Source organism: Coenobita brevimanus, chromosome 26 (genome assembly GCF_032717465.1).
Source record: "Coenobita brevimanus isolate Jiangsu-jjx chromosome 26, ASM3271746v2, whole genome shotgun sequence".
NCBI lineage: Eukaryota > Metazoa > Arthropoda > Malacostraca > Decapoda > Coenobitidae > Coenobita > Coenobita brevimanus.
The window spans coordinates 7,969,482-7,997,061 of record NC_136979.1 but is presented as its reverse complement, the minus strand read 5'-3'; the positions used below and the strand labels follow the sequence as shown (position 1 = coordinate 7,997,061).

Genomic DNA, 27,580 nt, shown 5'->3' with positions numbered 1-27,580 from the left:
AAACCAACTTGGTAGCTCAACAAATGGAGTAAACAAAGGGGGTAACCCAGTGGAGAGAGTAAAGAATCACTGCTACTGATGCTTCTGTTATGAATATGCGGACTCTCATATTTAAAATAAAACAATAACTCGACCGTCAAGATACTATCACAATACTCAAGACTCAAGCTAGAGCTCCGTCTCCTGCTGCAGAGGTATTTTCCCATATCTCATTTTTTTTTCTTTACTTCACTTTTTGTGAAAGTTTAAGGAATCGGGAACATTAACCACACATACGAGACTGTTGTGATTTATTAAAATATAATAAACATTTTTGTGTAAGAGATCAAACTTGTACATAGTACAAGTCATAATAAATACATTATGGACTATTTAACTAAGTAGAAATTTACTAAAAGACTTACGCAGGATCCTAGAATTCCGTTTAAGTCATTGTTTGATGACTGTATGTTGGTGTGTTGTTATGTGCTTAATCGACCTCCTCTACGGTGGGTCCCTTGCCACTACCACCACCAGGCTGTGGACCTCCCTGCCCGTGTACCTTGGCCGCCAGGGGCCGCCACACCTGCTCCAACTCCTTCATCTGGTGCTCGTACTCCTCCTTCTCCGCCAACTGGTTCGCATCCAGCCAGTTCAGTGTCTCCTGGGCTTTCTCCTCAATGGTTCGCTTCTCATCGGCAGTCAGCTTGTCGGCCACTGACGGTTCGGATACGGCCGACTTCACGCTGAAGCAGAGAGCCTCCAGTCGGTTCTTGTACTCAACTTTCTCCCTCTGCTTAGAGTCTTCCTCCTGGTACTGTTCAGCCTCGTTAACCATCCGATCAATCTCTTCTTTGCTCAGACGTCCCTTGTCGTTGGTGATGGTGATCTTGTTCTCTTTGCCGGTGGACTTGTCTGTGGCTGATACGTTCAGGATACCGTTGGCATCGATGTCAAAGGTAACCTCGATCTGAGGAACTCCACGAGGAGCAGGTGGAATGCCACTCAGCTCAAACTTACCCAGAAGGTTGTTGTCCTTAGTCATGGCTCGCTCTCCCTCGTACACCTGGATGAGCACACCTGGCTGGTTGTCGGAGTAAGTGGTGAAGACCTGCTGCTGTTTGGTGGGAATGGTGGTGTTGCGTTTGATGAGAGCTGTCATCACACCTCCAGCAGTCTCTATGCCCAGTGAGAGTGGAGCCACATCAAGCAGAAGTAGGTCCTTCACTGTGTCACTCTGGTCACCTCTCAAGATCGCTGCCTGGACGGCTGCACCGTAGGCCACTGCTTCATCTGGGTTGATGGATTTGTTGAGTTCCTTGCCATTGAAGAAGTCTTGCAACAGTTTCTGAATCTTGGGAATGCGTGTTGATCCGCCAACAAGAACAATTTCGTGGATGTTGCTCTTGTCCATCTTTGCGTCCCTCAAGGACTTCTCCACGGGTTCCAGAGTGCCACGGAAGAGGTCAGAACACAGTTCCTCAAACCTGGCACGGGTGATGTTAGTGTAGAAGTCCACTCCCTCAAAGAGAGAGTCAATTTCCACACTGGCCTGTGTTGACGATGATAGTGTACGTTTGGCCCTCTCACATGCCGTGCGCAACCGACGCAAAGCTCTCTTGTTGGTCTTGAGGTCTTTCTTGTGCTTCCTCTGGAATTCTTGCACAAAGTGGTTCACCATTCTGTTATCGAAGTCCTCCCCTCCCAGGTGAGTGTCTCCGGCAGTTGACTTCACCTCAAAGACGCCCTCATCAATGCTCAGGATGGACACATCAAATGTTCCTCCACCCAGGTCAAAGATGAGAACATTTCGCTCACCTCTGCCTCCCACCCTCTTGTCGAGGCCATAAGCAATGGCGGCGGCTGTGGGTTCGTTGATGATCCTGAGAACATTGATACCAGCAATGGTTCCAGCATCCTTGGTGGCTTGGCGCTGGGAGTCGTTGAAGTAGGCTGGCACCGTGATCACAGCGTCCTTCACTGTGTGACCTAGGAATGCCTCGGCTGTCTCCTTCATCTTGGTCAGAACCATGGATGAGATCTCCTCGGGGTTAAACGTCTTCGTCTCTCCCTTGAACTCCACTTTGACCTTGGGTTTCCCGCCCTCGCTGACCACCATGAAAGGCCAATGCTTCATGTCACTCTGGACCGACGGGTCATCAAACTTGCGACCGATCAGTCGCTTGGCGTCGAACACAGTGTTGTTGGGGTTCATGGCCACCTGTGCAGGTATTATAGGTATTGAGTACACTTATCTTTTATTACCACTTAATAACAGCACATTATTACTGGATACTAATACAGCACTTTGTACCATTACATTATCAGATATGGAAGTGAAGTTTAAACTGAACTGACCTGGTTCTTGGCGGCATCACCAATGAGTCTCTCTGTGTCGGTGAAGGCGACGTAGGACGGTGTTGTTCTGTTGCCCTGATCATTAGCGATGATCTCCACCTTGCCGTGCTGGAACACGCCCACGCACGAGTACGTGGTGCCCAGGTCAATGCCAATAGCTGGGGTTGTCATCCTCCTGGAAGGACAAAAAGAGTTCCAATTTTTGTTCAGTACTCCCAGAGCACCTACTCCAATCACGTATATTATCCCGTTATATTTTGTCCGTAAATCTTACAACAAACCCACACAGCAAGGTGCATATTTCCGCTATGGTCATCCAGGAAGAGTTAGGTCGACCACACACACACACACACACACACACACACACACACAAAGAAAAAAAAAGGAAACATAACGACAGCCTGGTATGCACTATAGTTTTTTATTAAGCGAGACGTTGACTATATATATATATATATATATATATATATATATATATATATATATATATATATATATATATATATATATATATTGTGTCATAATTATAGTGTTATCACTACGTCCTAGAGTCAGGATCAGTCATTATCTTACACGATACTCCGGTTATCTTTACTACTGTACAGTCCTAAATTCCGTGACGAGTCACACGGGGTCGTATTGTAGGTGGCAATGGAGGGTTCTCAGCATCTTTTCCTTAACGGTATATTGTGCACATTTGACGCTAACATTCTCTTGTATGCTTTTTACACACTTTTAGTATCAGTATCGTTTACGTTAATATTATTCATGGGGATAATGAGATGAAATGTGCAGAATAAATTGCCAAGGAAAATATGTTACGAAATCTCCAAAGCAACTTATAAAGCGGTCATTAAACAGACGGATAAAGATGAAAGTGTAACAGGCCGTATTATGAAAAGTCACTGCGGGGAGGTGCAAGCAGGCCCCTGAATTTTTACGGTCACTTAAGGAACAGCTGTAAATGTTCGATACGATTAGCCTGCATCCCACATTACTGAGTGCGGTCAGAGTCGACGCAGAGGCCAGACGTCCTCTCATCATCACGTGCTATGGGAATTTCGTTAATTTTCGTTATTTCTGGGGACCTGTTGACATCTTCCTGCTCTGAGTTTTGATGTGATTACAAGTGTGCTTATTTTAGCTTAACTCCTTTTAACTCAGTCGATGGCCAATAATGTAGCCAGATGGGAGAGTCGATTTAACAAGTAGCCAAGGAGACCCATTCCTACCCCTTAAAGGTTTACCGAATTTCAAGCAACCACGAGTCAGGATGCAAGTAGGCAAAATGGGACTGAGTAGGGTAAAATTACGCCCTCGATCATTTAAGTGTGTTCAAGAACTTTATCTCGTCATTTCAAACATCTTTTCCTTATGACACTTCCGTCCCAGGTAAGTCCATCCCTCCATCCATCATCCAATCTTAACTTGCCCCATGAGGAGCGTAAGAGCTCGGGGCTAGACATGTTAGTCCTGACATTTAAGATGAGAGTGACCAGTCTCACTCATCCCTGAGTGGCATTACGCGAGCAACAACCCCAACCACTCCTTGGATATAAACCTTCACCAGCTCAATCCGACTGGAGCGCAATAATTACCCACTAAACCACCAGGCGCCATAATTTGGCTATATGGTTATCACCCAGCGTAGTAAATGGTTTCCTGCTGTACAGGAAACCATTTGGCTTGTCACTCAGTGTAGAGTCACCCATAGGCAGAAGAAGAGGAAAGAATGAAGGAAAGAAAGACAAAAGAGGGAGTGTAAAGTCACTCGCAGGCAGAAGGACGAGGAAGGAATGAAGGAAAGAAAGATAGAAGAGGATGGAAGGAAAGGAGGGAGGAGATAAAAGGGCAGATGCCCGAGAGCAGCACTACAGCGAGTGAGTGGATGGTGAGAGCCCCCACCTACCACATAATAACGGAAATATACAGCTCAGTTTCGAAATAATTATGGGCTAAAACTGAATCAGTACTCGTACAATGACCTAGTTCTGTTAGATGAAAACAAACCTACTCTAATGAGTCAATGTTGGGAGCAGCCAGCAAACTCAGGCGGTGAAACAAGATGCATGTGCTGGGAGTGAACATTTATTCTTTTATTCAGTAATTACGTATGGTAATGTAAAAAAAAAAAAAAAAAAAGTATTGCAGGATCAAACAAGTTACTCATTTACATCAAAGTGTATCATTATAGGCGCTGAAAACGAGTATACATTTCTTCACATGACTAAAAATTATATATATATATATATATATATATATATATATATATATATATATATATATATATATATATATATATATATACCCTATTTAACCTAATAACAAAGTAATGCTTTTTACCTCCGCCATGGAGGTTATGTATTTGCCGGCGTTGGTCTGTTTGTCTGTTAGCAGGGTTACAAAAAAAAAAAGTTATGAACGGATTTTGCTTTTTTTTTTTTTTTTTTTTTTTTAAAGGGTAGGGTACGGCCCAATGAACAATCCATTAAATTTCAATGGTGATTTGGATCGTCATCCGGATCCAGGAATTTTTTAAAGGGTTCTTTACCATTGCGGTGTAGTGGCAATTTCATAATTTTTGTTTAAAACTCGATAAATAATGCCTACAATGCTTGACAATGTAATATGGATGTTATCTGTGTTTCATGTTCACTAGGTGACTGTTCATGAAATAAAATTTCAAATAAAATGTGATGACGTGTTTTATAATTACGGTTCCTGCGACATAAAAAAAAAAAGGGGGGGGAGGGGAATCTTCTGCAGGTGTGTTAACATATGGGGGATTGTTCAGCCTTGGCGGAGGTTTGCAATCTCGGGTTGCTCTTGTAAGTCCACAAGTGAGTTTAATTTTCTCTTGTTTTTCTGTACATATCAAAATCATGAAAAGTTATGTTTTTCTGGCATGTAGAAAGGCACTCTGTAGAGCACATACCTCTTGTTTGGCTTATCAATTCCTACAGACGCCGACATTTCAAATATTTCATGGAAGGTAATCTCCGTACTTCGCAAATCGTCTTAGAACGTTTTGTTTTTTATATATCGAATAGCATGACTGTGTTTTATAATCTAACGTATTTTGAATTTAACTACATCACCGTTAGATAAACAGAAACTATACAAACGTTCATAATGTTTCACTAATTAACTTAACTGTAGTCTTACACAGACAGACAAGGATGAAAAAACTTCTTCTGCCGTCGGTGATAAACGCCTTATACTGCTTACCTTAAATTAGCTGCAGTTCCCGATATAGATAATCCTGCAGGCTACTGCAACAAGTGATGCTTCTTCTCTGTCACAGCTCACTCTACAGTAGATGTGTCTGGGGACCACCTCTCGCCTTATAAATATGGCACGTTGGTACGTTGGTTTCTGCCGAACTTGCCAGAACCTCTGCGATGCTCAACGAATCACTGCCAGACCTGAGCGTGACGTAAAAGCAACGGGGACTGTGATTGGTTGTGTCAGACAGGTGGGTGGCGGAGAGTTTAAACTTACGGAAGGACGGCTCTAGAACCAACTATAAATAGGCAAAATGCATTGTAGGGTAGAGTAAGCTAATAATAAAAGCGAACAAAAACTTTCGCAAGATAAAGCTGTCCTAAAATTCCTCCAAACTTTTTTCAGTGATGATCGACTCAACGGTGATTATGTGATTGTGATTATTTGTCTCCTGCAAACACAAACGTGTGTGTGTGTGTGTGTGTGTGTGTGTGTGTGTGTGTGTGTGTGTGTGTGTGTGTGCTGGGGATTACACATTTACTGCCTTGGTTTTATGTTAACTAGTGAGGTTATAATTATAATATGTCAACCGGTTCGACACCCACCCCATCATTCATTCACTCACTCTTCCACCCTCATCCTCACACTCACCCACACTGTCACCTACACCCACCCCACATCCTCACTCACTCAAAACCTTCACCTGATTTTCATCCACATCGTCATCCTTGCCCATACCTTACCCACTCAAACCCTGCTCCATACTTCACTGTCACCCTTATCCACATCCCATCTACACCATATCTCTTACACACACACACACACACACACACACACACACTTTACCCGTATCCACATCCACATCTTCACACCCCCAGTCCTCTTTCTCCACGCCTCATCTACATCTGACCTGCTAACCTACAAACCACCATCTCCACATCAACACCACATCCACACCTCAAAATCATACATACGGGTACAACATCCACTGTCACCCATACCCTCACCCTCACCCATACCTCTCCACCCTCCCAGTGCTCGTCACCACATCCACACCCACACCGCCCCCCCTCCTTATCTATATCCCACCCTTACAACCCACCATCTCCACATCATCACACCCACACCTTCCATTACACCCAGACCTTAACTACCCACACCGCACCCACGCCCACCACCACACTCATTCCTTTCCCACTGACACCCTCCACAACACCCACAGCATACCCACTGACACCCTGCACCACACCCATACCCTACCCACCCACACCACACCCATACCCTACCCACCCACACCACACCCATACCCTACCCACCCACACCACACCCATACCCTACCCATCCACACCACACCCATACCTTATCCACCCACACCACACCCATACCCTACCCACCCACACCACACCCATTCCCTAACTATCCACTCCACATCCATATCCTACCCATCCACACCACACCCATACCTTATCCACCCACACCACACCCATACCCTACCCACCCACACCACACCCATACTTATCTACCCGTACCACATCCATATCCCACCCACCCACACGACACCTATACCCCACCCACCTACACCCTCCACCACACCCACACTCTACCCACCCACAATCTCCACCACACCCTCCATCACACCCATACCTTACCCATACACTCCTCACGCACACCACAACACCCATACAATACCCATCCATGCCCTCCACCACACCCATACCCACACCCTCCACCACCTCCATATTCACACCCTCCACACACCCATACCATACCCATCCATACCCTCCACCACACTCACCCACACCTTCCACCACACCCATATCCACACCCTCCACCACCTCCATATTCACACCCACAACACACCCATACCCACACTCCACCACACCCATTCCCTACTCACCCACACCCATATCCACATTCACATCCTCCACCATCCTCCCCACACATATTACACCACATCCACACCATTACACTCACAGGTATACTCACCCACACCACCCCCACACCCTCCACCACCCCCACACTTATACCCCCCCACACCACACCCACACCCTCCATTCACGTCCTCATCCTCGCGCCTGTGCAAGTGTTCCCATTTAAGTTCCCCCGCTGTATATTTTAGGCGAGTCTGCCCTAGCCGCCAACCCTTTTTCTTTCATTCCCCCCCCCACCCCTCGCCTTCACCCAGATTTCCCCCACCCTCCCACCCCCCCTTCACCCTCCCCATCTGCATTCTTGTAAGCTGTAGTTGGTAGGGGAAATTTATCTTTTTCCAAGATGGTTTACGCTATGTTAGGTTGGGTTGGCGTGGCGGATTTAGGTTAGGTTAGGTTAGGTTAGGTTGGGTTGGTCTTATGATTCCAATACATTGTTCCGCTAAACTGGGTTACTCTGTCAGTGTGAGGTTAGGTTAGATTAGGTTAGGTTAGGGTGGGTTAGTAAGTTAGGGTTAGGTTAGGCTGGGTTGGATAATTCTGTTAGGGTTGAGTTAGATTAGGCTGCCAGGTTAGTCTATTAGTGTTAGAAGTGGTTAGGGTTGGGTAAGTTAGGGTTAGATTAGTTAAGGTTACAAAGTTGGGGTAAAATCAGATTAGGTGGAGTTAGGGTAAATTAGTCTGAAAGGTTAGGTTAGAGTAGATTAGTATGTTAGGATTAAGTGGTTAGGTTAAGAGTTACCAATATGTAACGAAAGCGATCATCTTGGGAAGAAAAATTTAAGCGCGCACGGTTCATACAGCTTACATAACCGAAACTGCAGCCCGTCTATAAACACACTTTGCCCTTCAGCCCGAGGACGATATGTGATGTTTGTGTGTGTTTACCAGACTACCTTGCTAAGCTTAGAACTCCGCAGTAGTGAAGCGGTTAATGAAGGCTGTTTGTAACCCCCTCTCCTTCTCGGTAAGTCCCTCCTGGGCTGAATAAAATCATCTGGAGATAGAAAAATGATGTAAACAGACGTCATGGTGTCCTTGAGGATAAGCACATCTCGGCTCTCTCGGGCTCGTATTCTGCTCGGTAGTGGAATCGTAACATCCCTTCCTTTGCGAATTATTTTGCATATTACACCTTAACGTTCTCCTGACGTTATTTGTACCATTTCAATATGAACATACTTTTTATCTGATGTACAAGAGGATATTGAGATATTATGTTCAAAATAAATCGTAAAGACGCAGGTGTTACGAAGCCTCTTATGATACAAAACGGCCCGCATTCATAGCTAAATTTAATACTTACACATTTTTCACATTCGTCACTCACACCATGTTCTTATCTCATTCATCAACATCCACCTTCCCTTTTACTAATCACAGTCTCATTCATCCATTCCATCTGTTCTCATATCAACTCTACTTCTCATTCTGACCTACCCTGACAATATTAAATTTTTTAACAATATCACACACACACACACACACACACACACACACAAAGATTAAGTAGGCCAGCGTCTGACTATGCTACAGTTGTGTGGATCCCTCAACTGGTAAATACAGAAACAAAATTTAAGCAGTGCAAAGAGCAGAAACAAGATGGGTACCTAGCCTGAAGTATTTAGGTTGGCAGGCTGAAAAAGCTGAATTTACCGACACTGAATGAAAGAAGAAGATTTATGATCAGTGTTGTGCAAGTGTGTAACAGGTCAAAAGGACACCCAAAAATTAAATGAAGCAAGAGATAATAATGAGGTAAGGAGGTACAGTTTTCCAATGAGAGCGATTAACTTTTGGCAACTATCAGATGAAGCTGTGTGTGCCAACTCCATTGTCGATTTAAAGAAATATATGATATAATAATGACGGAAGACTAGGCATTACAATTCTAACTCAGTCCTACGAAAATACGGTAAAGGTAAGAACACACCCAGAATCTCTCAGTGTCCTCCCTCACTGTCAAACTACACATTAACTGTTTCTTTCTCGCTTTACATAATTCTGCACTGCGTCTGTTGCTATGATAGGACAAAGTATGTATAAAGACAAAGGCTTGTAGTCTACCCATTTTCTACCCTTACACCTCGGGGGATGACTTATTTGGCTCAAGCTAACGCTGGACGATTTTACACAGCAATTAAACGATGGATTTTTTTTTAAATAATTAATGCTGGGTTAGTTCCTTAGAATGGCTTATAATTTCTTTCTTTCTTGCCATCTCCGGACGAGTTTATTCACATCAGGAAGGAAATTATCGAACTAAGGACTTAAATATCCCCTTCACCAACTCTTTCCCTGATAAAGGCCCTTCCTAATCTAGATGAAATTGTGTGGAAGTAACAAGAATAAACTATAAAAATATGTCACGGGTCTAAGGGAGTTAACTCATTCACTTCGATTATTTACTTTTAATCTTACCACTGTCAGACGATTTTATGCAGCTCAAGAAAGGTCTCACGTACTGAAGGAGGTATGAAATATTCTCCACCCACCCCTTCACTATGAGGATATAAGCCGAGTATAATTCTTTAGTGGCTGTAGGAATAAAAGAAGAATGTCATGGCACTGAAAGGGTCAAGAAAAAGAGGGCGGAAATAGTGCAAATGTGTATAATACTGTGACAAGAAAGGAGGCACCAGGAATATTCTGCGACTTACTTGAGTAATATTTGTAATATTTGTGTTGGCTCTCGCTCCGCCACACGCACTCACCCTCACGCAAATTCTGACTCCCCCCCCCATATAAATAAGTATATATATATATATATATATATATATATATATATATATATATATATATATATATATATATATATATATATATATATATCAAGAGAGAGAAGAGCAGTCAGGGTGAAAGACTGAAAGTTAAGAAGATGAGGATCAAAGAAGTGGCAGATGATTACAGGACTAAAGTAAAGGACGAGTTAGATTCAGTGAACTGGAATGAATTGGATCTGGACAGCCTGTGGAATGCATATAGGGACTGCTTAGTTAGGAATGCTAAAAGGGTGTGGGGTGTGGCAAGAGTAGCAACAAAAAAGAAGGATACGGCATGGTGGGATGAGGAGGTTAAGAGAGCGGTGGAGGAAAAGAGGAAGAAGTGGCTAAAGTGGTTACAGGATAGGGGTTCAGTTGAAATAAGAACTGAGTATATCGAGAGCATGAAGCACGTAAAGAGACTAGTGAAGAGGAAAAAGGAGGTAAATGATCTGGGAAGAAAAATGAATACGCACAACTCTGATAATAGAAAGTTATTCTGGAAAGAGGTGCAGAAATGTAGAAGTGAAAGCGGAAAGAAATGTGATAGTGTGAAGGATGCAGGTGGTAGGTTACTAACCCATGGAGATGAAGTAAGGACCAGATAGAAAGAATATTTTGAAAGCCTGATGAATGGGAATGGAGAGAGCACAGCGGCTGTAAACATGACTGGTTTTGGGGGGGTGCAGAGAAGGAATGCAGTGCCAGGATGTGACACTCATACAGGTGAAGAGTGCTGTGAAACGGCTGAAAAATGGGAAAGCAGCTGGGGATGATAAGGTGTATGCAGAGATGCTTAAGTGTAGTGGAGAGAGTGGAATGAAGTGCTTGTTGGAGATATGTAAGAAGGCATGGATGAGTGAAACTGCCTGCAGAGTGGAAAAAGGCTGTGATTGTACTACTGTACAAAAATAAAGGTGAGCAAGCAAGAATTATCGTGGCATAAGTTTACTGAGTATGGTAGGGAAGGTATATGGAAAAGTATTATAGAGAAAGTAAGACAGATATCAGAAGTCCTAGTAAGTAATGAACAGGGTGGCTTTAGGAGTGGCAGAGGATGTGTGGAGCAAGTATTTGCAGTGAGACAGATAGCAAAGGAGGCTTGTGAGAAGGACCATAAGGTGTTTATGGCATTCATGGATCTGGAAAAAGCATACGACAAAGTAGACAGAGAGGATTGTGGAAAGTTTTGAGCATGTATGGTGTAGATGCTAAGCAGCTAGGTGCTCTCAAGAGTTTTTATTATGGTAGCGAAGCATGTGCAAGGGTTAATGGGCATCTAAGTGAATGGTTCACAGTTGGTGTGGGCGTGCGACAAGGTTGTGTGATGTCCCCATCGTTGTTCAGTATATATATATATATATATATATATATATATATATATATATATATATATATATATATATATATATATATATATATATATATATATATATATGGATGGAGTGATGAGAGAAGTGAAAACACGAGTAATGGAGAGAGGGATGGCGTTGGTAATGAATGTTGATGGGTGGAATATCTCAAATTTGTTGTATGCTGATGATGCAGTACTGCTTGCAAATACCGGACAGGAACTTGATAGGCTAGTGCAGAGTTTTGTTGATGTCTGTGAGCGTCATGCCTTGAGAGTAAATGTAGAGAAGAGTAAAGTGATGGTTATTGAGAGAGGAGGTGACTCCCAGTGTGATGTCACAGTGAATGGAGAGAGACTGGAACTGGTGAGAGTTCAAATACATGGGTACTGTGATAGAAAAGAGAGGAAAATGTGCAAAAGAAGTTGAAAGTAGAGTGACACAAGGAAGAAAAGTAGCTGGTGCAATGAAGGCCTTGATAAGAAACAGAGGCTTGAGTGTTGCAGCTGCACGAGGCTGACATGAGGGAGTGTTAGTGCCAACTCTAACTTATGGGTGTGAGACTATGGTGTGGCATGAAAATGAAGTCAAGAGTAAGAGCAGTGAAGATGGGACTGTTGAGGAATGTATGTGGAGTACAGAGGGTGGATAGGATACGAAACAGTGTGATTCGTGAAAGGTGTGGAGTGAGGAAGTTGGTGGACACCAGAATCGAAGAGAGTGTCCTGAGATGGTATGGTCATGTGGAAAGAATGGATAACAATAGAGTGGTGAAAATGGTTTACCTGAGCGAATTTGAGGAATGGAGGAGACGAGGTAGGCCAAGGAGAAGGTGGAGAGATAGGGTGGATGAGTGTTTGAGGAAGAGAGGTTTGGAAGTCGGTGAGGCTAGGGAACTGACATGAGATCGAGCTGACTGGATGAATGTTGTGAGGAGAAATGCATGATCAGGAATTTCGGCACCCCTTGTGAGCATGGCAACGTCCGGACTGACTCAACAGAATACGTTTGTGTGAAGCTGCAGAATGTAGTGAATGTTTTTTGGCGTATCCGTTAGAGCCAGGATTCTGGGGGCTTGAATGATGAGTGAATGGAAGTGTGGCCTATTTGGACTTGGCAAGTTTGTGCTGTCTGGACATTGCTACTCTTCACCCTGCCCTTGGGTGGGAAAGGAGGTCCGGATGATGATAATTATATATATATATATATATATATATATATATATATATATATATATATATATATATATATATATATATATATGTGTGTGTGTGTGTGTGTGTGTGTGTGCATTTATCTATGTGACTGTCACAAAATTTTCGTCGCCTCTCACATCAACCTTCACATGAATCCCCAGCTATATTTACCCTGGCTGCCAGGCCAAATATTCACTGGGTCTCACTACTGTCCATTCATGAGCCCTTCCCTCGCCATAATCACATTAGCTAACCTCACCGCCCACTCTCTCTCTCTCTCTCTCTCTCATCTAATGCCACAACACCAAGCCACCCACATATCCACCCTCCCACCCACTAACACCCTCTCACATTAACCACCCACTCAGCCAAGGGCGGATCCACAAACACTCTCACAACCAACTCCACATCCTAACTGTGATTTGTTTTCCTAGGCAAGACAAGGGAACGAGAGTGCACAAAACTTCCTATACCTCCTGTTTTTCCTGCAAATCGAAGTCTGAGTTAGAAGGAGGTGATCGCAAGTCTGTTTTGTGAATCCGGAAGGAACATTGGCGTTGTAGCCAGGGGAGGTATTTATAAACTGTTTAAAGCTGAAGACGCACAGGTGACTGCTTGTTTATTGTTTTTCTCGTTACACATACAACTGTCAGATACTTTACAGTCAAATTCGAGTCAGTATTACTGTAAAAAGAAAAAAAAAAGATGCGAAAAACAAAACGGCCTGTGAAAATAGTTAACTGTTATGACGACTGTTTATTGAAAAATCAAGGTTGGGATCTTTTGTAAATACTGTCCCGGAACCGTCACCAGCAGGCTGCTAGGAAACACTGGGGCTATTTATAAAGGGTCTTAACACCTTCAGTCTCTTGACCTGTATTTCTATTCTTGTTACCATGGGACAATTTTATTAAACTTGGGACAGACACTTATCAGCCAAGGGGTTAATGAAAGCCATATCCAACTCGGCCAGCTCAAAAATATTCTTCCAAGTGGAGTTCTCCATAATGGGTGAAGATAACATTATATACACACGAATTTATACACATCAGCGCATTACTCAGGAGAGAGAGACACCTATTTACCTATACTATAGTCCATGCCTACCCTAACGCCTGGTGGTCTAGTAACCAGTTTCTTGCCGTGATCGTGGCTGGCCACGGCGCCAAAGGTGACACGGCTCCCTGCCGTAAAGGCAACTGGTTGCACCGTGCCTAAACAGTTCAGCCAGCTTTACATATCTATGTACTCAGCAACGGAAGGCGATGGATCGCAGGCAGTGTCTGAAAACCCTTTATGCCTTTTATATTTAAAAAAAAAAAAAAAAAAAAAAAAAAAAAAGGGGTCCATTGGATACTACCAGCCAACGAACAGAGATATAGTGACAGCATTTGCAACACTGTTTGAAGAACTAAAGAGTAATGACATGAAAATTATTTTCGAATCATCTACGCTCGTCCCATACCATTGGCTTCTGTTCAAGGACAGATATTAGACGATCTATGTCTATTTCACCAATTGTCATATTAAAGGGAAATGAGTCACTTCAGTGCAGTTTTTCACACGTGTACCAACAAGATCACGTGCGGGACTGAGTAGCAGCCGTGCGTAGACGTGGTAGACTCCCGTGTAGTGTGAAGACAGGCATAAATAAGTTCAGTCGACTGGGTCTGTGCCACGGAACCGGTTGGGGCGCCGTACGTGCATTCGGCGCCGTGACGGCAGATTCGCCGTGACCGTGCCGTGTGAAGGCCTACATGGCCTACATATGAATCTTCAGCTGACTGCAGTTCACGGTGCCGTGCCGCGAACGGCCACGGCGAGAAACCGGATAGTGTGAAGGCAGCCTAATGGTCGGAGGGTCGGTCTTGGATAAATTCGATCTCCAACAGGTGACTGGAGGGTTTTCGATCAGGTGTGAATCAGTAGAGAGGCGGCCTGCAGTCCTAATGGACCAAGGATCGAATCCCGCCTGGGGCAGGGAACAGTTTAAGGATTTGAATTTCCTAAAAGCAGACTTTCCTGATCTACTAGGTGACCCGCCGACATGTCGCAAAAATACCCCCGCTGATACCAATACACTAGTCCTGTATGGTACAGCCCTAGCATGTATTCAATATGGATGGTGGGTGTTAGCGCCGAAGTGGTGACATCTGGAGATGTGGGACTACTGGGCCTTGGGTTAGGTCACTGCTCCCAAGAAATAGGCCTTGAAGCCTTTGCCCTTAGTCGGACACGTAAAAAAAAAAAAAAAAAAGTAAATGCCATCAATGGAAGTATGCTAGTCATTTACCATCAGATGTACTGGACTACGTTGGCCCAACCTCGGGTCCCCTGCACCTCGAAAGCGGTACAATGGTATTGGCTGTTACCTTTTTTACTTATAAAAGAAAGAAAAAAAAAAAGAATGAAAAGAAAAGAAAAATGTGATGTGTAAAGATACATGTTTCCATAGGCTACTTTCATGGTAAAAACATTAATATTTTTTAACTAACTGACAACAGGTCGTGAAGCAAATTAAAAAGGAAAAAAAAAAGTTCCTTGTTCTTAGCACGTGTTTTAGCCCTTACATGATGGCATGGGAAGTATTTATATAGTACCCTAATTAACTTTTTGGATAAACAAGTTTCCATAGCAGGTAAATATTATGGGCAGATAATTTTGTTTTTTGTCTAGTCAGATGTGACTGAGAAGCATGGGTGCAGAATCTGGGGGGACAGGGGAATGAATCCTCTCTACAACTGAGTTGGGGAATATCCTATGTAACCTCCCTTCCTCCCTACAATTAAGTTACTCCAGAAAAAAAAAAAAAAATGCCTTTCAATATTTTCAGTGAAAATGCAGTCATTTCAAAAAGAGGAAAACTGAAACTGCAGAAACTGTAACATCAAGAAACTGTGGAATGAGCCGATGTTTCAAGCTAAGCTTGTAAAACGAGCGCCAATTTGATGATGCAATGGTGCCGGATTTAGCTACAAGTAGTGCTACTTTTCCTTTCATCATGCTACCTATATTTGCCTCAACGTAGCAATGGTTAATAAAAGAATGCATTGGAACATATTATGCAAAAAATTCTGAAAGCTCACTTTCCTCGTTGGTAACCCTTTTCTATCTACAACTAAGTAGACTACTTACTGTACTAGTCTTTGAAGTCATCCACTCCCCAGTAATCGGAATGAATTTACGCCAGTGTTGTGAAGTATTTGGTTGTCACATAAGTAAAGACAATCGTATATACAAGCACTCATATACACAAATTAAGTTTAAGAGAGCTTACAGTACATCCCAGCCCATTCCCACATTGAATGACATCGTCTGGCGGTGGCAGAAATACTGTAGAGTAGTTATGCTTCATGTCATTCTTAGAGAATTGGTGAAGGATGTTTTTAACCTTTACGGCGACAAGAAGCCACCCAAGAGCTTTGTTGAGGCTGTTTTTAACCTTCGCAAAGACAAGAAGCCACCCAGGAGTTTTGCTGAGGCTGTTTTTAACCTTTATAACGACAAGAAGCCACTCAACAGCTGAATAAATTCGTTTGGCAGCAAGCATAAGCTGCTAAGATTTATAATGTCAACAGAAGGTTACTTACACTGTAAATACGTGGTTTACAATAATTGCTCCCAATGTCTGAACACACTACATGGACATAACTGACAGAAACTTCCTTTCTCAAAGCATTAGTTATCATTTTGAAGAACATACCAACAAAATCTTCGTCTTGACAAAATGTGGTCCCTAAACGCTACAAGGTTAACACTGTTCTGACAAGGTACTTTTGTTACTGTCCGCCTAGCGATCGCCTGCGTCTGTGTGTGTGTGTGTGTAATTCACCGGGTCGGTCAGGATCACTTGATGGTCGTGATCATCAGCTTTTACCCTCCCGGAGGAGAGCTGAGAGCTCATATAGTCCGATCTAAGGGCAAGGCTGTGACCTTCGCACACGCACACACCCGTCCCCTTGCTCAAGGGGGTCAGTAACCACCCACTTCGTCAGTGAAACTTTTCGCAACCTAAGCGAGGCGCGAACTCCCGTCCACCAGTTGGCAAGCGGGAACGTTACCACTGCAACAGCGAGCGGTGTGTGTGTGTGTGTGTGTGTGTGTGTGTGTGTGTGTGTGTGTGTGTGTGTGTTTCTGTGTGTGTGTCTGGCTGTTCCCAATCTCTCAAAATCAAGTAGGTAAAGTGTATCCAAACTTTGTGGGCGGTATCCCGGGATGGATGGCTTATCTGTTAATAATTCTGGCGAAGCTGCGATGATATTCCTCCGATTTCCATAGGAGTTTTGCAAGAAAAAAAAAATCATCTAACTTTCCTTTTAGCTTGCCATTATTCAACATTTTCTATCATACCCTAAACTAAGTGAATGGCTATTTAAAAGGAAATTATTAGAAATTCTTCAAAAACCTGTTATACTCAATGACCTTCACCAACATACCATCCCTGACTTCAGACTCTGAATGCTAGCGTGATACTTAACACAGCAGGAGTGAACAGCGAAATCCTAAGACCTTTTTTTTTACTATTTTGGCAAAGTTGCGATGATATTCTTCTGATTGCCAGAGGATTACTGATCCTGTGTGTGTGTGTGTGTGTGTGTGTGTGTGTGTGTGTGTGTGATGGCAGGCGATGCACATTCGTGGGTGAATGCTTCGGCTTTTACCCATTTCACTGCAATTCATTTCCTGTAGTATTCTCGAAACTGAAATTAGTCTGCTCCCAGTTCGTTTCAAGCGATTAAAAAAATATATATATATATATTCTGTTAACAAATTATTACGGTAGTAATTCCTAACGAGAGGGTTCATTGACCGCGTACATGCGTCGTCTCGGCATCAACGTCAAATGCTTGATTCTTTCAGTCCGAGGACGTATTTTAAGATGCGGGAGGATCTTTAGAAGCGCTCCTGTCCATCTGCCGCTCACTAACGATTCTTCGGACACGGAGTACTTCATTCCCGTAGACTTCAGCGACTTTAATGAGGGCACACCACACCACACCACACTACACAAATCGCATTTCCACACCACACCACACCACCCTCCCACACCACACAAGACCACACCACACCCAGTCACCCTCCCAAGCCACACAACACCACATCACATTGCATCAAATCACCCTCGCGCACCACACCATATCACACCGCACCGAGAGCATCAAGTAAAGGGCCTTGAAGCTCCCGTTTCTAGAACTTTTATTTCAACTCAGTGAAAGGACTTAATGAAGACTGTCTCACGTACGGTAACTTTTCGAGTTCTTAGGGTCCTTAAAGCTGAATAAAATCGGTTAATGGTAGCCTGAGTAAATGAAAAATGCATCATCGGATTGAAAGGATCACGTCAGCTGCATGTCAAAACCGTCACAAGAGCAAGAGTTGGAAGTTTCATGAGTGGGCAAATCAGGAAAAGTAATCCAGTGGTCAATGGGGTCCACACGAAATACTGTTACATCCATTTACTTATTCATTTATTTATTTAATGATGTAAAGGTGACAGCAATAAAGGTTAATTTTTGTCAGGTCAATTTCGGTTCATTCAAGGTCAGATCAGGTCAGTTTTGGTCTATTCAAGCAATTCAATATTCATTTAGATCTGCTATATCCAACCACCCACACCCATCAGCACCAGCATCCCTCCGCCACCACCATCCAGACAGGTGTTCATTATTCATTTATCCACGCATCACCTACATACTCACCCACCACACACACACACACACACACACACACACACACACACACACACACACACACACACAACTACCAACTCACCACCCACATACCTACACACACACACACACACACACACACACACACACACACACACACACACACACACACACACACACACACGCACGCACGCACGCACGCACACACTACCAACTCACCACCCACATACCTACACACACACACACACACACACACTACCCACTCACCACTCCCCCCCCCACACACACGCACGCATGCACACACTACCAACTCACCCCCCCCCACACACACAATCACTACCCACTCACCCCCCACGCACACCCACACCCACCCACACACACACACATTACCCACACACCTACTCATCACTCACACATCCACTCACGGAGGGCACCGGAAGTAAGGGGAGGGGTACAAAAGGATCAGTTTCCCCTCCTGAATTCTTAGTGGGGGTCATATAGTTTTTTTTTTGCCCTCAATTTCTCGTCGTGAACTCATTACAGATATCCTATGCGGCACAAAGCACAAGAAATAAGTTTGAATACATATGCTAAGGTATGTTATTGTTCACAAAAGTGGTTTTCCTATACTTATCAATATTGCCTGCTTATGTATAACGATTTTTTTTTCAGTTATATATATCTTGTAATGTCATATGAAGGAAAGAAATAAATATGAAAATAACAACGCACACTTTTTTGTCAACTTTGGTGCCATAATTTTGTGTTTTCCGACTTGGCGCAAAACCCACACTGGCTTCACTTTTGTCCCCCATGTGGAAGAATGTTTCCGGCGCAACAACTTACCATCCACACATCCACTCACCACCCACACACCCACTCGCCACCCACACATCCACACACCACCCACACCCACCACCAGCACCAACCCATACTCGTACATCACCCACACACTCAATCCCAAGTCACAACCCACACCCACCAACAGAACCAAATCATACATCGCCCACACACCCACTATAGTTCGTTTATTTTAAGTTGGCAGAGACCTTCGTCCTTTTGTAACTTATTTCACGTAGCTCAGCGGCAGAAGAAAAAAAAAATACATTGCTACGGCTCTGCATCCTTCCCACAGCACTTCTTCGTGACTAGCATCATATTCCAGTGTTAATATTGTGTTATAGCTCGGCATTAAGGATGGAGGGAAGGGAAATTTGGGCCAAGTTAAAATGAACAAAGTATAGCAACTTCCACAAATCCAGACACCGCCATTTCACCCACTCACAATTTACACAAATTCAGACACCATCCACACGTCCACCCACAACTCCCACACACTGCACCACCCACACACCCACTCACCACCTACACCCACCACCAGCACCAATCCGTACATCACCACCCACATCCACCACGACACCTGGCTAACACACAGCTTGGCATGCATCCATCTTCTCTTCGCCTCCCCCCCCCCTCCCACCCACCACCCACCCCACACACCCACCTTCTCCCCGCCCCCCCAACCACCCACCACCCTCCCCATACACCCACCTTCTCTCTTCCCGTCCCCCGCAACCACCCACCACCCACCGCAGCAAGCGCTCCCATGGCTTATCATGGATCCTCACATACTGTATGTGCAGAAATTAAGAAATTAGGGACAGGTGTGGCATAGTTAAATTTCCATTTTTCTTTGTTAAAGATCACTGTTTGTGGTAGGTAGGGACGCTCACCATCCACTCACTCGATGTAGTGCTGCTTTGGGTGTCTGCCCTATCCTCTCTTCCATCCTTCCTCTGTCGTTCCTTCTCTCTTTTCTCTTTCATCTGCCTACAGGTGACTTTATACTCCCTCTTCTGTCTTTCTTTCCTTCATTCTTTCCTCTTCCTTCTGTCTATGGGTAACTCTACACTGAGTGACAAGCCAAATGGTTGCCTGTACACCAGGAAACCATTTACTACGCTGGGTGGTAACCATATGATCAAATTATGGCGCTTAGTGGTTTAATGGGTAACTGCGGCACTCCCATCGCATAGTAGGTTTATATCCAAGGGATGGTTGGGGTTTACTGCTCACGTAATGCCACTCAGGGATGAGTGAGGCTGGTCACTCTCATCTTAAATGTCAGGACCAACTTGCCTGGCCCCGGGTTCCTACGCTCCTCATGGGGCGACATAGGATTGGATGATGGATGGATGGATAAAGATCACTGTTATCCAGGGTGTTGCAGGAGGAATGGGCACTGAGTTTAGGATATGATATATGAGGGAACTCTAAGTTTCTGATAAAATGCCTTATCAACATGGGTTCAAATCTTACATATTATGGAGCTGCAATTACTGATGATCATATGGACGAAAATGATGTCCCTTATAATACACTCATAAAGTAATCAGTATGTGTACTTCGAAAATGGGTGTGGACTAAACTCATGTTGATATAGAATATTTTGCTAAGGATTCCCCCATCCACTATTTTCCAAAAATTATTTCCTTCCCTCCCCGGACACTCTGTATTATCATATATTTATACAGCATTCATCTCAATCTACTGTATTTACGTAACAATTTTATCATTACTATTATTGTCTTCTTTTTTCTGAGGGAGACAGGGAGGGCGAGGGTATAAGGTGAACACTCGTACATACAACTAATTTAAATACAGACAGATAACTATTGTGAAATCTGTTTATTGTATAAAAATATACAGTCTCCAAACAAATATACTCATATATGAAGTAAGCATTCAACTGATATTACCACATAGTATAATGTATACAATATAAATATATGTTGTTTTAGCTGCATATACCTTCATTTTTTCTTTTCTCTATTTTCTACATGATCACATAACAATTAGTAGTGTTCATTAAAAGTACGATCAGTGAATGTGTGTGTGTTAGTGTATTGTGTTATTATGTGCTTAATCGACCTCCTCTACGGTGGGTCCCCTGCCACTACCACCACCAGGCTGTGGACCTCCCTGCCCGTGTACCTTGGCCGCCAGGGGCCGCCACACCTGCTCCAACTCCTTCATCTGGTGCTCGTACTCCTCCTTCTCCGCCAACTGGTTCGCATCCAGCCAATTCAGAGTCTCCTGGGCTTTCTCCTCAATGGTTCGCTTCTCATCGGCAGTCAGCTTGTCGGCCACTGACGGTTCGGATACGGCCGACTTCACGCTGAAGCAGAGAGCCTCCAGTCGGTTCTTGTACTCAACTTTCTCCCTCTGCTTAGAGTCTTCCTCCTGGTACTGTTCAGCCTCGTTAACCATCCGATCAATCTCTTCTTTGCTCAGACGTCCCTTGTCGTTGGTGATGGTGATCTTGTTCTCTTTGCCAGTGGACTTGTCTGTGGCTGATACGTTCAGGATACCGTTGGCATCGATGTCGAAGGTAACCTCGATCTGAGGAACTCCACGAGGAGCAGGTGGAATGCCACTCAGCTCAAACTTACCCAGAAGGTTGTTGTCCTTAGTCATGGCTCGCTCTCCCTCGTACACCTGGATGAGCACACCTGGCTGGTTGTCGGAGTAGGTGGTGAAGACCTGCTGCTGTTTGGTGGGAATGGTGGTGTTGCGTTTGATGAGAGCTGTCATCACACCTCCAGCAGTCTCTATGCCCAGTGAGAGTGGAGCCACATCAAGCAGAAGTAGGTCTTTCACTGTGTCACTCTGGTCACCTCTCAAGATGGCTGCCTGGACGGCTGCACCGTAGGCCACTGCTTCATCTGGGTTGATGGATTTGTTGAGTTCCTTGCCATTGAAGAAGTCTTGCAACAGTTTCTGAATCTTGGGAATGCGTGTTGATCCGCCAACAAGAACAATTTCGTGGACGGTGCTCTTGTCCATCTTTGCGTCCCTCAAGGACTTCTCCACGGGTTCCAGAGTGCCACGGAAGAGGTCAGAACACAGTTCCTCAAACCTGGCACGGGTGATGTTAGTGTAGAAGTCCACTCCCTCAAAGAGAGAGTCAATTTCCACACTGGCCTGTGTTGATGATGATAGTGTACGTTTGGCCCTCTCACAAGCCGTGCGCAACCGACGCAAAGCTCTCTTGTTGGTCTTGAGGTCTTTCTTGTGCTTCCTCTGGAATTCTTGCACAAAGTGGTTCACCATTCTGTTATCGAAGTCCTCGCCTCCCAGGTGAGTGTCTCCGGCAGTTGACTTCACCTCAAAGACGCCCTCATCAATGCTCAGGATGGACACATCAAATGTTCCTCCACCCAGGTCAAAAATGAGAACATTTCGCTCACCTCTGCCTCCCACCCTCTTGTCGAGGCCATAAGCAATGGCGGCGGCTGTGGGTTCGTTGATGATCCTGAGAACATTGATGCCAGCAATGGTTCCGGCATCCTTGGTGGCTTGGCGCTGGGAGTCGTTGAAGTAGGCTGGCACCGTGATCACAGCGTCCTTCACTGTGTGACCTAGGAATGCCTCGGCTGTCTCCTTCATCTTGGTCAGAACCATGGATGAGATCTCCTCGGGGTTAAACGTCTTCGTTTCTCCTTTGAACTCCACCTTGACCTTGGGTTTCCCGCCCTCGTTGACCACGGTGAAGGGCCAGTGCTTCATGTCACTCTGGACCGACGGGTCATCAAACTTGCGACCGATCAGTCGCTTGGCGTCGAACACAGTGTTGTTGGGGTTCATGGCCACCTGTGCAGGTATTATAGGTATCGTTCATTACCACTTAACAACAACACACTATTAATGGACAATAACACAGCACTTTGTACCATTACATTACCAGATATGGAGGTGAAGTTTAAACTGAACTGACCTGGTTCTTGGCGGCATCACCAATGAGTCTCTCTGTGTCGGTGAAGGCGACGTAGGACGGTGTTGTTCTGTTGCCCTGATCATTAGCGATGATCTCCACCTTGCCGTGCTGGAACACGCCCACGCACGAGTACGTGGTGCCCAGGTCAATGCCAATAGCTGGGGTTGTCATCCTCCTGGAAGGACATTAATCAGTCAGTGGTAGTTGTAACGCCCTGAATCCGGTGACATCTTGTTCCTTCTTGTCACTTTCAGAATTTTATTCACCTTAGGAGAGGCCTTATAGGTGAACGCTGTATCGAACCCCTTCAGCCCGAAAATTCTCTCCTCAGCTGAAATAAATGATCTAGAGATAACAGTAATATATCCATCCATCCATCATGTAATCCTTTTTTGACCCATCAGGAGCATAAGGGCCCGGGGCCAGGCTACCCAGTCCCTACATTTAAGGCGAGAATGACCAGCCTGATTTAACCCTGAGTGGCAATATGCGAACAGTAAACTCCAACCACCCCTCACATGAAACTCTTACACCTCCATCTGGTTATAGCGTCTTAACCCACTGGACTACCAGGAGTAATTTGGTTATTTGGTAACTGCCAGGAGTCACTGGGATATTTGGTTGCCACCCAACGCAGTTAATTGTTTCCTGGGTTTCACGAAGCCATTTGGCTTGTCACCCAGTGTAGAATCACCTGAAGGCAACACTAAATCAAGCGAGTGGATGGTGCCCCCACCACCACCACCATTACAAAACAAGAATATAAGTAATTAGAAATAAATTTAATATACTGTATGAACTAGCTCACTGCCATGGTCGTACTAAAATTTGGTTTGAAACAAGAATTTTCTCATTAAACTTGGAGAAATTCTGCGAATCAAAGAGTTACTTTTTTGTGTGTGTGTGCCAAATCATGGAAATAAAACTGTTATGATAAGTTAACTATAAATGATATTTCTCATCCATTCTAATTTCGTGTTAAAATCGAATAATTTGCATTCAAGTTGCAACTTGGAAGGAATATATTAGTTTAAATCAGGGCCTGTCAGCTTTTTCTGCAAAGCAACTAATTTTTACATCCACAGTGACTTGCATATAAACGAGACAAAATCACAAACTTGCCCATGGGTGATACAACTCACGATCTGTTACACTGATAATCAGGTTATTCGCTGTAACGGAATCATCCTTGCTTTACTGACTATAAAAATAATGGGAGGCAAATCATTAAAATAAATTGGCTGACATCTGAACACGTGTGTCTACAGTACAGATAGAAATGAAGTTTATTCACTTAAGGGCAGATATAGAAATTGATGGCGGGTCTCTGTTTGGGCACTCCCTGTCTTAAAAAAAAAAAAAAAAAAAAAAAGTTTCCTTATAAGCTTTACAAAAATAACACTGGTGCTGGAGAGGGTGGCACCGAAATAACTGGATGGTGACGCTGCCTGATTATACAAACGTCTCTCATTTCCCTCCCTATCCTCTGAAAGGAGGATGGTGAACTGCGGGAGACGGACAAAATTTCAGCCAACAGTCCACCGGGTTCACGTTTCATACGATCCTGGGGCTGGGGCTGCTGCTGCTACTACCACCACCGCCACCACCACCACTACCACTACACACTACTACTACTGCCATAGATAACACTGATGTGGCATAGTTACCTTTCGTAGTTCGTAGTCGAGTCGAGAAGTTGTTTACAGTGCTCTCCGTCTGCTTCCTCAAGTGGGTGTGACGGCGACTGGCTGGCTCCTGGGTATATACAGCCTGTGTGTGTGTGTGTGTGTGTGTGTGTGTGTGTGTGTGTGTGTGTGTGTGTGTGTGTGTGTGGAGAACTTGCCAGAAGTGGAGTGGGGTGAATCATCCTCTAGAACATTTTTAGGTGAAGTCAGGGCTCGCCAGGAAGGTAGAGTGAGTGGGTGGGCAGATTGAAGGTGCCAGGACAGGTGTGCAAGCGGGTGCGAATATTTAGGGGTCGTATTCTAATTTCTGGAGATTTCTTAACACCTCTTCCTTGGCGATTAAGTCTGAACGTCACATTTCTGAGCTTTGGAGATTTTGAGATGCCGTAATACACTTTCATTCGTTATTTATTCTGCACATTATTTATTTATTCATTCTTAAATTCTACTGCGATTAAACGATTTCATTCACTTTGAGTCCCACGCAAAAAGTAGATAAAGAAGGCTCTATCTAACCCCCTCCCCCCCTATTCAAAAAAATCCTAAAACGAATTAATTTTAGGGATAACTAGAAAAAATAAATATAAATCACACAGTATAAATAATAATGGAGCCAAGAAAACAGTGGAAAATGTTTACTATTAAATTAAATCAATTGAAATGCGACTCACATGTATCACTATAAAGCTACACAGATTTACGTAGACACAGGGTACACATAAACACACAAACATTGTTACACACACACAGGGTACACACAAACATACTTACACACAACCTGCACACAAATACTTACACTCAAATATACTTACACACAACCTGCACACAAATACTTACACACAAACATACTTACACACAACCTGCACACAAATACTTACACTCAAATATACTTACACACAACCTGCACACAAATTCTTACACTCGAATATACTTACACGCAACCTGCACACAAACACACACACAAATATTTACACATAAGGTACACATAAATAAACTTAAAAGAAAAACCGGCACACAAATACACACACACACACACACAAACACACACACACACACACACACACACACACACACACACACACACACAGACACACAGGGGTTAAATTTAAATCAGTTTTCAACCGCGTAGGAGTGTATTATCAAACACGCGCCAAACACCAGATATTTCCGTCGGTGTTTGAAATCTCGTGGTCTATAAGTAAGCAGGAAATAAAAAGATAAGAGAGTGAGAGAGAGAGAGAGAGAGAGAGAGAGAGAGACGACTGGAGTTTTCTTGATCCTGTAATGTCACAATGCGTAGGTCAGTCTCTCTCTCTCTCTCTCTCTCTCTCTCTCGTGCAGGGAACAGTTTAAGAACCTGAATTACGTTTAAGCAGACCCTATTGGCTTTCCACAGAACCCATAGACATTATAAGAACAGCCCGCGGATACCACCACACCTCCTACAGATCAGGCATGTACAGTATTCAGTATGGACGGTGGGGATCAGTGTCGAAGTTGTGACATGCGAAAATGTGTGTGGAATATTGGAAGAATGCTGGGCCTCAGAGAACGGGTTATAAAGACTATGCCCACAGAGTCAGATTAATAATAATAATATTAATAATAATAATAATAATAATAATAATAACATTAATAATAATAATAATAATAATAATAATAATAATAATAATAATAATAATAATAATAATAATAATAATAATAATAATAATAATAACAACAACAACAATAATAATAATAATAATAATAATAATAATAATAGTCTTCAACGTTTAGTCTGGCGTTACCTGTCATTTTCATCAATTTATCAACTAATAATTCCATGACATCGTTACCTGTCATATTCATCCTCTTATTACCTGTCATTATCATAATCCTGTTACCTACCATCATCAGTTTATCTGTCATTATCATCTACTGTTTATGTCATTATCAACCCGTTACCTGTCATTATCTTGTTACTTCTCATTATCAATCCGTTACCTGTCATTATCTTGTTACTTCTCATTATCAACCCGTTACCTGTCATCATTATCATCCCGTTACCTGTTATTATTATCTTGTTACCTGTTATTATCTTGTTACCTGTCATTATCTTGTTACCTGTCTTTATTAACTCGTTACCTGTCACCATTATCGTGTTACCTGTCATTATAATCAAATTGTAACCTACGATTATCCTAAACTAATCACCTCAAAATGTACTCACCTTTGTCATGGCTTACCTCGGTGAAGCAACTGGCGGGCATCACTGGCTCATCCCACACCACCAGTATCTATCGGACTCACTGAAAATAGATAGATAAATAAGTCAATAAGTAAATAAATAAAATAAACTGGATGAATCTGCCACAAGAATAGGTAGACAATTAGCGATTTGTTTTCATCTGACACAGGTCCCTATCCCCTTTCAGTCTAGTTGATGGCCAGATGTTGCCAGATTAGACGGTTGATTTGCCTAGTAACCAAGGAGACTCATTTATACCTGATAAGTAAGGCTCGTGCTGTATATTAAATTTGTGGATGTGGTCCATTTCTGTCTGATAAAAACACACTTACTGTAGTAGCTGTAATCATCTAAAACAGTAAATGTGGTCTGTCTTTACTACAACATGAAAACTACATAGCCAACCATGCTAAAAATAA

General features: G+C 43.5%; 2 protein-coding genes across 2 annotated transcripts; both read right to left on the bottom strand.

Moving 5' to 3' along the window:
* Positions 1–288: 288 nt before the first annotated feature.
* On the bottom strand, positions 289–5,689 carry LOC145394173 (heat shock 70 kDa protein cognate 4-like). Its single transcript, XM_080268152.1, has 3 exons — positions 5,566–5,689; positions 2,338–2,512; positions 289–2,200 (listed from the first exon to the last, which is right to left on the bottom strand). The coding sequence occupies exons 2-3, from the start codon at positions 2,506–2,508 to the stop codon at positions 470–472; spliced, it is 1,902 nt and encodes a 633-aa protein (XP_080124278.1). The 5' UTR covers positions 2,509–2,512; positions 5,566–5,689; the 3' UTR covers positions 289–469.
* Positions 5,690–21,149: 15,460 nt separating this feature from the next.
* On the bottom strand, positions 21,150–24,988 carry LOC145394068 (heat shock 70 kDa protein cognate 4-like). The gene is made up of 3 exons (XM_080268036.1): positions 24,917–24,988; positions 23,250–23,424; positions 21,150–23,125 (listed from the first exon to the last, which is right to left on the bottom strand). Exons 2-3 carry the CDS (start codon positions 23,418–23,420, stop codon positions 21,395–21,397), a joined length of 1,902 nt encoding a protein of 633 aa, XP_080124162.1. The 5' UTR covers positions 23,421–23,424; positions 24,917–24,988; the 3' UTR covers positions 21,150–21,394.
* Positions 24,989–27,580: the final 2,592 nt, after the last annotated feature.

Excerpts from the sequence above, each read along its gene's own strand:
- LOC145394173 (XM_080268152.1), bottom strand. The coding sequence starts at position 2,508 with ATGACAACCCCAGCTATTGGCATTGACCTGGGCACCACGTACTCGTGC. Across the intron at positions 2,201-2,337 it reads GTGATGCCGCCAAGAACCAG|GTGGCCATGAACCCCAACAA; the intron begins GTCAGTTCAGTT and ends ATACCTGCACAG.
- LOC145394068 (XM_080268036.1), bottom strand. The coding sequence starts at position 23,420 with ATGACAACCCCAGCTATTGGCATTGACCTGGGCACCACGTACTCGTGC. Across the intron at positions 23,126-23,249 it reads GTGATGCCGCCAAGAACCAG|GTGGCCATGAACCCCAACAA; the intron begins GTCAGTTCAGTT and ends ATACCTGCACAG.